The sequence below is a fragment of the Bidens hawaiensis genome, unplaced genomic scaffold, assembly GCF_021521415.1.
Source record: "Bidens hawaiensis isolate Kalapana, Puna unplaced genomic scaffold, B.hawaiensis_p1.1 tig00045650_1, whole genome shotgun sequence".
Classification (NCBI taxonomy): domain Eukaryota; kingdom Viridiplantae; phylum Streptophyta; class Magnoliopsida; order Asterales; family Asteraceae; genus Bidens; species Bidens hawaiensis.
The window spans coordinates 96077-107381 of NW_027498143.1; the positions used below are offsets into that span (position 1 = coordinate 96077).

The 11305-nt window shown below is 35.4% G+C and overlaps 1 protein-coding gene across 1 annotated transcript; it reads left to right on the forward strand.

Moving 5' to 3' along the window:
* The first annotated feature begins 418 nt into the window (after nucleotides 1-418).
* Nucleotides 419-2662, forward strand: LOC143595902 (myb-related protein 306-like). The gene is made up of 3 exons (XM_077074808.1): nucleotides 419-985; nucleotides 1190-1319; nucleotides 1546-2662. The coding sequence occupies exons 1-3, from the start codon at nucleotides 853-855 to the stop codon at nucleotides 2264-2266; spliced, it is 984 nt and encodes a 327-aa protein (XP_076930923.1). The 5' UTR covers nucleotides 419-852; the 3' UTR covers nucleotides 2267-2662.
* Nucleotides 2663-11305: the final 8643 nt, after the last annotated feature.

Consider the following 11305-nt stretch of genomic DNA (forward strand, 5'->3'; position numbering starts at 1 on the left):
ATACAAAGTGATTTCTAACAGAATTAAAAATATATAAATAAAATTAATTAAACTATAGGTACATGTCGGTAATCCCCCAAAAATCATCGACGGATTATTAAGAGAAGCTATGTCCTTGGTTCGAAAGACAATTATTTTGCAGTATAGAAAATGCTAAAATTGAGTAAAAATCTTCGCTAACGAAATTGAAGGTGTAATTGATGGAATTCGGGTTTGACAACTAGAACAAATTATCAATGACAGTTTACCACATGATCTGACTTTTCGAGACCCTTTTTAACATTGACCAAAAAAAGTTATATGGTCTATTGGTCTTTTTGTTTTAAAGTATGAGTTTGCTAATTTTTATATTAGCACCTTATAAAACCAGCCATGCCTAAGACTTGTGGGACCAAATAAAAACGTGCTACTTGTTGTTATTGATAATAGATGGTACTAAAAGGTTAAAAAAAGTTAGTATGGTTTTTATTGCGAAGTAAAAAAAAAACTAAACAAAGAAAGGCACATTGAATGCATAACGCGGTTTTATAGAGACGATAATGATGACCATAAATATGATAGCACATTACACAGTAACAAACGAGAGAAAGATGTTTGGGTGGGCTGACTTTAGCTTGAAGCTACTGTTGTCCCCAGTGTACTGCCCTATCTGTGCCAGTATGCATGAGCTTTCACTAAATGCACTCTTTGGGTCTTTGCTGTCACCCTCTACCCCTTGTTTTCTATATATTTATAACCTCACTACTTGTATGCTATGTCTCATCACTTTTAGGTTCCCAACAAAACACAATACATCCCACTTCAAGATCATAAAAAAACCAAATTTTATTTTATAAAGATTAGATCAAGAAAATGGGAAGGCCACCGTGTTGTGATAAACTTGGTGTTAAGAAAGGTCCATGGACACCTGAGGAAGATATTATGTTGGCTTCTTATGTGCAAAAACACGGCCCTGGAAATTGGCGTCAAGTTCCTACTAACACCGGTAAGTCTATTAAACCATATAGAATTAGGAAAACCATAGTGATTACGATATAACTAGCTATAAAGAAGTCCTAATCAAATATTATTTCTTGTAGATATTAATATACAATAAACCTAACTAATATATTACATATCTAATAATATGCATATCCCTATAACAATATATGGGTGTGACACTAACTTGATCATTTTGTATTGATTATAGGACTTCTAAGATGCAGCAAGAGTTGTAGATTAAGATGGGCGAATTATCTTAGGCCTGGAATCAGAAGGGGAGATTTCACTGTTGATGAAGAGAAAATGATAATTCAGCTTCAAAGTCTTCTAGGCAACAAGTAAGATTTTTGACAAACAGTATATGTATATAGTAGCAAAGTCCCAAAATATATGAAAATGGTAAAAAAAAAGGATATTACAAGAATTTATGTTGACAAGTAAATATAATTAGGGTTTTTACTGTTATTTTGATCAATAATAACAAGAAACTATAAGTAATTAAGTAGTAAGGTTTTGACTATTTTGGTCCAAGAGTAATAGGGAAGTGCATTTGTGTGGTTGTAGATGGGCAGCTATTGCTTCATATCTTCCTGAAAGAACAGATAATGACATCAAGAACCACTGGAACACACATTTGAAAAAGAAGTTGATCAAAAAGCTTCAAATGGGATTTGAGGAACAAGATCTAAATCACAATAATAAAGATCGATTCATATGTTCAACAACATCATCTTCTTCACACAATGTCTCCAGAGGCCAGTGGGAGAAGAGGCTCCAAACCGATATTCAAATGGCGAAACAAGCTTTGAATGATGCTTTATCCATCGATCATAAGTCCATTTTGGTACCACAAACTACAAAATCATGCACACAACAATTTATTTACCCTTCTAGCACTGATAACATAGCCAAATTGCTCAAAGGGTTTATGAAAAATTCATCTAACAATAACAAAGCATGCTCGAATTCAAGCACTAATGAGACGAGTGATGAAGTGAATACTCTTAGCAGTAAAAGTAAGACATATTCTGGAACTAATCTATCTGAAACATTTGAATCCCTTTTTGGGTTTCATCCATCTTTTCCATCTCCAAATAATTCTGATTTTTCGCGAACAAGTGCGTCTCCTGAGGGAAGTGTTTTTCAAGGGGAAAGCAAGGAAACGCTGCAATTTTCGATGTTTGAAAATTGGTTGCTTGATCAAACATCTGAGGTTGTAGTTGATCAAGGAAAAGAAGATCTATGTAACTTTCCCTTTGATGGAAATACCATCTTTGATGATTGATTTGCCATAAGAAGGTATATCAGTCAATCTTATTATCTTTGTAATTTTTTTTGGAGGGTCAACTTAATTATTTGACATTAGAGATGTAGAACTCAATTTGTTTGAAGTTGGCAATTTGGCATGTGAATGTAAATTTACCCAAGCGTGCTAACTTTAACAAACCATCGATCTTCTGTATTTTCTTTAGAATGTGAGTTTTGGGTTCTAGGATTTGTAGCTTTCTGATCATATCTTGTTGTAATCATGCAACATTTCTTGTGCGGAATGTTCATACAAATTAACTTTGGGGAATGATCTTGATCATGTAAAAGTGTCAAATCTGAAGAGGTTGAAATAAGATACTATGATTAATACTAATAAGATTGTAGGGGTTAATTCTAATACCGAACCCTGTGAGGATTGCTGGCTTCTAGATTTACTGAATACTACTATATATTTCGAGAGAAAGATATGAGTTTGTAATTTTAATATGATACATGTAATTCAAAGAGTGTCTTTTAATAAAAGTTAAACTCTTGTGTGTGTGTAAAAAAAGTGTAAATGCATGTTGTATTGATAATTGTTAATTAGGGTTCGTATAAGAGAATGGGTTAGATACCTAGTCCACATTTAGATAAAGCTACCCATGTCTGATATTCTCTTGCAAGCTAAGGCCGGCGAATGACATGTAGCTTGGAACGTAAAGCTATGAATCTATGTGTTGGTAAGAGCTTTGTAAAATTGTCTATAACTTGATCTTCCTTTTTATAAATTGTACTTGTAATTTTCTTTTGCAACATGTTCTTCAACAAAGTGATCGATAGTCAACATCAATATATTTTGTTTTTGGCTTTTTGCAAAGAAAACCGGATTTACAGTAAGATAAGTTGCAACAAGGTTATATATCTAACTAAAGAGTTGGATGCATTTGTTATATGTGCCCACAATTCTTTCAGAAGCTCTTCTAGCCGGTTTAAATTTGTCACGATATCAACAAGAGCTTTGTATTTGGTTTCTGTAGATGATCTGGAAATGATTTTATACTTTCGTGCGATCCAAGAGATGAGGCTAGAACCCATGTAAACTCTTTAGTGTTTGTAAAGAAGATGTAAATGTATGTTGTATGGATAATTATTAATAAGAATATGTACAAGAGACTGGTTATATACCTAGTTCATATTTAGTTAAAGTTATCTTTAACATTTGTCTAATTAAATATTTACGTGGTGTCTAGTAATAAACTTAATGCGAAGTTACATTATTTAGCATGCAAATCACGTAGGCTAACAATTGACATATTTACAATCATGTCGTCACGTCATATCAGCCATCAGATTGATCAGTGGGATAATACTAGTTATGAAACTAGTGCAATGCATTTGTTCATACAATTGTCTCAGGATTGACACGTCCTTACATATTTAATTGGCTCTCACTTTTATATATATGGGCAATGACAACCAAAAACATTCAAAACAACGAAGCAATAGAGAAACCATAATTAGGTGTCCTTGACGGATGCCACCTCCGTAAAGGTGCCTTAAAAAATATATTTCGGTAGGTTCTTTTAGTTTTTCTACACCTGAAAAATAATAACGTTAACCCTATGTGTTTTAAGCCCAACCAATTTAAAAATTCAACCCAGCTATAGACCATACGAAATCCAATAACCCTTTAAAAACAAAACTCTTCAATTATTAAAACAATCAACAACGACATTTTCAGTTATCAGAACTCCGGTCACCACCACAGTTCGACTCTGCTCAGTGCTCAATTTAGATATTCTTACTTATAACTAAAATTATAAATGTTTATAAAAATTCATTCTTAATTTGAAATTGTTTATTGACAATTGAATGATTGATTATGGTTTATTGGATTTTTGGATAATATAATTTGAAAATTGAAATTTATTAGTGATTTAGGATTTATGTCTAAATTGAAATTGATTAGGGATTTATGGTTTATGTGTAAATTGGAATTGATTTTGGGTTTATGGTTTAAATTTTGTTTAGGGGACATGGAAGATGAGTAATCAAAGTCTAATTAGCAATCTTTTTAAACAAAAAAGAAAATAAAATGATGATATCGGTCAAACAACAAGTTTAAATATTCATACTCCAGGTTCAAATATTGTTGACGATATGCAAGAAAATGAAAATATCAGTCCAAGTTCAACTAATGATACGCAAGAATATAATAATATTGCTCCAAATATTCCTCCAAATATTCCTCCGGCTTCTAGACCTTCAATAAGTTCAACAATAGATTTTAATGATTTTCTTTCGGATCCTTCTGATAGAACACATATTGCTAGTTACCATCCTAATAAAATAGACAAACTATTTTAGTGGTCGGAGATGTTTTAATGTAAAATGGTTTAATACATATGATAGGTTGGAGTGTAGCACTAAATAAAAAAACATATTGCTTATGGTGTTACTTGGTTAATGAAAGTGTTGGTAATCAAGATGGAAAAGAGGCTTTTCAAAAATAAAGCTCATCAAGACAGATTTGTGCAATTGAAAGGGTGACGAATATTTAAACAATACTTTAATTTGTGTGATAAAAAGAGAAACGCTTGATAAAGTAAAAGAAGAGGATGCAATGGCTCGATTTCAAATTTTCAAAAACCGAAGAGGATAAATCTACAGCCCATGTGTTTAAATGTTTTTTTATTGTGTTTCTATTTTTGTTTAGTTTATATTAATGATGTAAAAGTAGGTCTACAGGGCCGGGTACTTGCTACAAGGTATGGCGCAAGGCGAGTTTCCTTAACTTCTCCTAGTTACTAAGAATCAATCAAAGTTGGTCAACTTCTGCCATAATCACATCTAGACGGTCATGGACGAGGATTTCGACAAAAAATAAAACAAAATTCGTATTTTTGTAATATTAAAGAAAATAATGATTAGCAACTTTTAAAATAATATTGTATTTAAAAATGTATTTCTCCCGATTACTCCGAGTACACCAATTTCCTAGTCGGTCATCTAGGGTCCGTTTAAAGACTTTTACAACCTTAGTTTATATTGTATGAAATACGATAAACAAAAAATTAAATGTTACTCTTGACATTTTGCTTCTAGATCTATCAGTGATATAGTATGTATGTTATTTAGTTGTTGCAGATAGTGCGTTAAGGGATTAGACGAAGACCATCAAGTCTTAATTTAATATTTGTTCTAGTTTTAATTTTCTTCGAGAAGGTAGGGTACTGTTTCCTTTAGAACTTGAAGTATATGAAGCCACCTACAAAATAATCACCTCTAAATATCAAATTTATTAAATATAAGACTACGTGTTATCGTTGAAGTCGAACTCTAAAATGATCTAATAATATTGTGTCATGCAGTACTGATAGAATGTTGACTTAACACTCATTGAAGTCATCCCTAGAGCCGCCTGAGCCTTTTGTTATTCAGGGGTTCAAATGAACCACGACTTCAGCGAATTATCTGATTTTTTTTTCTGTTTTTTTAATATCAAACTATAATATAACTAAAAAAACTAATTCATATAATAATAAGAAACATTAAAGATCCTAAAAACATAGAAAAAAAAAACAAATAAAAAAAATTAAACATACTAGTTTTTTTTTTAAAAAAATACAAATTTAATAAAAAAAGTTTATTCACTATCTCTGCCATCTCTTGCTCTTCGCCTTCGTTCGTGATCTGCTTTGATTTCCTCAAGAACAAGCGATTGTTCTTGTTCGAATACCTCGCACACATGAGATCGAGGTTGCTAAAGTCCTTGGTAAGTAAGTTTAACTTCCCAGACCTTTCTTTAGAAACTTTCGCCTCGACCGCCACCTCGATACCACTCGATATTGTGGATATGTTCAACAAATTCTGGATTGACCTCGGTACTTGTGGTAGATATTTTCCCACGGTCCCTTCCCATTGGACGACGTAGGACTTGTGGTTGATCTTCTTGAACATCCATGTTTAGGTCAAACCCTACATGAGCATCAGAGCTACTGGATGAGACATACATACCGGACGAAGTAGTTTTCGTACGCTTTGGCATTGAGCTGCCATCATGGCCCAGTTCAACGAACTCGACCCATTTCGAGCATGACTTGAGTATTTGCCACAAGTAGTACTCGCCCCACGTTTTTACCTTTCCGTACTTGTTGAACACTTTGGCCTTCCATTCTTCGCATGCGAATTTGTAGACTTGAATATCATCCCTCCCGTTCGCTCGCATTCGACGACTGTTTATGTTATGTAAATTTATAAAAAGTCCAACAAGTTTGCGAGTTTTGAACCATCTTCACGATATCATATTTTTTTTTTGGTAAAAAATAAACCGAATATAACTAATTAGATAGTAGTAAGCGGGTATCGAACACAAGGAGTTGGTGGAAAATGTATTACTAAGTAGCTTTGTAATTAAACTATATTAAACTAAATGCAAAAGTAAATTCAAATAGTTGGTTGCTTGGTTTTGATTGTAACACCCCGACCAAAGGCGGATTATACATCGGGGCGCCACATATTGTTTCATTACTCGTGACACTATTGGGTGTCAATATTTAATAAATACATTCATTCGCGCACGCGCAAAGCAAACACAATATAAATCAACATAAATCAATATATTATAAATCAAAATATTCGAACAACAATAACTTGTCTTGATACATTTTAATCTAGGTCCAAAAGTAAAAACGTCCTATGTGTCCACAAGCTCCAAAACAGCTACTGCAAACCTGAACATGTGTTAAAATAAACGTCAAACACTTGCGTGTTGGTGAGAAATCAAGTTTAATACAATACATAGATAACAATAAATCTGCGCGCAACATGTGTATGTCTGGGTTTCAACAAGGGTGTAATCAGATCGGGACCAACTCTAAGAGACAAGACTGCCAGTGCTCACAATTGAGCTCACAAACAAGACTAACTGTGCATGTGTAAATAAAAGAGAAAATCATAAACGATAGTTCTCCCGTGTTCATCTAATGGTACCATGAAAACTGCGGAATAGACCGACAAGACGGTTAATGATCCACACATACAAATAAACAGCCAAGTCTACGTCCTCAACACATGGGATACTGCGCGACTAAAGTTCATAAACAAGTTTAAGACTCTAAGTTTGTATGAACACATGAACATCCCAAAACATTAAAAATAAAAAGGGATTAGGTACGAGATTACTCACTTGATAAACGATGCGGTGTAAGATAAAGCAAGAACCAACTTTAAACAAGCACAAGTTAACCTATAAATAAGATTATTGTTTTAACGATCGGTTTTAAGTCTTGATTACAAGTTAGCATAATTAATAAGTAAATTATTATATATATATATTACCGGAAAAGCAGGGCAGATCAGGGAGGAAGACGGAGGCAGAGAGGGAGGCGGCAGAGAGAGCAAGGAGCAAGAGAGAATAAGAGAGATTAAGTGTTTTGTGTGTGTAGTGTTAGGAAAAAATAATACTATTATTTATAGAGAAACCCTAGGAGACATAAATCCAGAAAAAGGGGAAAAGATTCCAAGACAAACAGAACAAGACAAAACAAAAGATAACAAAAGATATCAAAAGATATGGCAGCTGCAGGGGGCAAGATAAAGCTGTCAGGGAACAGTAAAAAAGGCATGGGCGGTTCAGATAAAGGTACTGGTCAAGCATGGCAAAAGCAGATCTCAAAAGATAATGTCAGTCACTTTTTCTACCAACCAATGGGGTTGGTACGCATGCTGCGCCGAAAGTAACTATTCAGACATTAGATAGGTTAGGTCAACAGCTCAGAAGAAAAGACATTACAAAAGCAAACGGCTAGAATAAACAGAAGACTAGACTAAAGGGTCAAGCGCGAGAAGGCTGAGTGCGCGAGCGCGAAGGCTGGCACAACAAATCCTTAGCGCGCTGCGGGAAGAACCTGGAATTCTAAGCGCATTGCGGGAAGAACATGCATTCTTAGCGCGCTGCGAGAAGAGTTCTCTTCACGCATCGCAGGAACAAGATGTCTTCACGCAGGCTTCCATGTAAGGAGTCTGGCGCGTGGAGCTGCAGACATCCTTAGGCGGGAAGAACCAAAGGACAAGCAAAGAGTTAGAAGAGGGAAACAAGGCGTAAGGGCGGGACGGCGACAAGAGGGAAAAGAAGGCGGAAAGAGAGAAGGAAGAGGGAGGGGACGGCGGAAAGAAAGAGAGAGAAAGAGGCGGGAAGGAAATATATATTATTATTATTAAAAATAAAATATAAGTATAAATAAATATTAAATCACAAAAGAAAGAGATCGGATAAGAGAAACGGGTACCTGGGTCGGGTCGGATCGGGTCAGATGTCACATTGATTAACAAAAATAACTAAAGCACTAAACGAGTTTTAAACAATATAAGAAACAATGCTCTCTCCCGATTTCAGGTTTTCAATATTGATAATGTTAATGTTAATGTTTACTCTTGGGTTGAACTACATAGACATAATTCATGAAAGTGAGTTTGAAAGTGATCAAAGAGGACGAAGTATTTGGATTATAAAAAACGCAAGGTTATAACTCAATAATCAATATAATATAGTTAACCCTAATTCTCTTCTACTAAATCTCGATTGCCTATAGCACCAAGAACGGATAGTCAAGGACACGAATTTATACTATACTAACAATTACAAGGCAAACTCATAATCACCATAGCAATACAATCAATTGATCAAACTACTATTCCACAAATAACATAAACAATTCACAAATAGTCAATTGGAACCTTACAATTCTGGAGATAACATAAAGAGTACTAGCCACTCATCATTCGATTCATCATCACATCAATTAGGTTAATCATACGAATCACAAACCCAAACGAATGATTACAATCACCAAAGTATTGTTCTTGCACTCCAATATTCGTCCTTAGGTTGTTTTGGAAGATAAGATAATGAAAAGACATGAAAAAAGTCTAATAATAAGAAGAAAATTGGGCAGTTATGACCCGCACCGTGGCCCACGGTTCACACTGTGGGTCACGGTGTCTTTCACATTATCTGGACCGTGGCCCACGGTGGAGCCACGGTGGGCTTCACGGTCATCGTACCAGCCACGGTACGGTGGCTTCTCTTCCGTTGAGTGTTCTGGACCGTGGCCCACGGTGTGGACCGTGGGTCACGGTGGACCTCAGCCAAATTCCTTGTTTTCCACATGTTTTGACCTCTCGCGCGTCTCTGGCTCATTCGGTTGCCTCGGTATACACCATAATAGCCTCGGAACCTCCTTTGAACCTACAATTCACCAACAACACTATAGTTATCTAATTCCACAAAATAAACCAATTCAGAACATGATTATTAACGGCTATAAATCACTTAAGGGTTGTCTCATGGACCACCTGTCAGTCCCTACTTCCAACCATCGTGTTGAACAATTCTCGCACTTTGCCCCCAAATATACGATTAAATAAAAATTAACAAATGTTTAAAAATATTTTCAAAATTTTACACGAAACCAAACAAAAGGTTAAATAAAATATCAGCATGTCGATCTTGGGATATTTCAACCCAAGCACGACACAAAGCCTTTTTCTCGTCTTTTAACCAAGGAGTTGTTTTTCTTTTTGGAACAACCTCCTCGGTCGCTTGGCTCGCTCCTCCTTGGTTCTTTTTTTTTGGTCTTGTTAATTTGTCCTTGGCGGCCTCTTTACGAACCTCTTGTGTCTTTGGATCAAAAAGTCGGGAGGCGGTGGTGTCATTCAACTCACGTTATGCTCCATCTCGGTGGTGCCAAACACGTTGTCATCGTCTTGACCAAAAGGCATTTCTGGTCGGTAACACCTTCCCCATTAATCCATATTTTTTAAAAAGGTAGATGAGTAGTATGGTAATTCCTTTTTTTTTGTTGTTGTGTAGAGAAAATTAAGAGTGTTGACAATTTTTTAAAGTTAATGGTGGTGTGTGTGGGGGGGGGGGGGGGGGGGTATATAGGTAAAAATAAAAAACAAAAGAAAAATAGTTTTTTTTTAACTTTCAAAGCCGGTCAAAACTCGAAATCCAAGGACCAACGTTCCAATTCAGCCCATGCGAGCCGGCTTGTGGCCGCTCGCTCACGAGGGCGGTTGCACCGGAGTGTTGCGATGTGTGCAGCCTACGTGGCTCGTGCCAAGCCGTTAACGGCTCTACTTACGGACCACAACAGATAGTCTAAACTGTAACATTAGATCTAGTTAATAAAAAATGATAAAACACATGAATCAATTTAATATACCCGAGAAAGATGACCGGTATAAATGTAGTAATTAGCGTTTGGGTATTCATTTATTTTATGTGTGAATTTATATTATTAAATTAAATTATATTAATAAACAAAATGGGAAATGGCAAAGACAATGAAGAGTATGATTAAATGTGTGGACAGAAAGGATGGAATTGAATGTACTTAAAAAATCTTCAACATGGGTCTTTATTGCATACATGTGAAAGTCTTTTCATTTTTGCAGATCTTATATTACAAATGTATCAAAATATATGAGGAAATATTTTATACTAAAATAACATTTCATTATAATTTTTATAGTTAGTGTCATCACCATTCTGATAGGGTGGAAAGGTTTTCCAACGGTTTTTTTTTTCATGATCAGTTCGGGTATCGAAAGGGAAAAGTTGCTAAAAGTACCTTTCAGTAACTATACGTATTTGTTGTTTAGAAAAAAATTACACTTACATGTTGAAGAAACACTAAGTGACCCCGGCAGATTACGGATAATCTTAGGGTTAAGTAGATGTTTCCCACGAGGGTTAGGTCCGGCAAAGATGGTTATTCTTCTTGACCTGCAAAACAGACACCGCGAGCTCATCACTGAGAAGGGGGGGGGGGGTTCCTCCTTGTGACCACCCTCCGGCGTGAGAATCAGACTAGATTGCTCTGAATATAAGTGTATATAGAGAGAAATAACTAAATATAAGATTATATCATATGATATATGACCATATAAGATAATGATACCTTTCCAAGGTGTTGGAGTATTTATAGCCGAAGGTAGGTTTCCAAGCAGGTACGGCCAGCTGTATAATATTCCTTTTCTACCAACTACAGGCTACGCACGCGCCACGATG

Coding starts and splice junctions, on each gene's coding strand:
- LOC143595902 (XM_077074808.1), top strand. CDS start 853: ATGGGAAGGCCACCGTGTTGTGATAAACTTGGTGTTAAGAAAGGTCCA. Junction 986..1,189: donor TCAAGTTCCTACTAACACCG/GTAAGTCTATTA, acceptor TATTGATTATAG/GACTTCTAAGATGCAGCAAG. Junction 1,320..1,545: donor CAAAGTCTTCTAGGCAACAA/GTAAGATTTTTG, acceptor GTGTGGTTGTAG/ATGGGCAGCTATTGCTTCAT.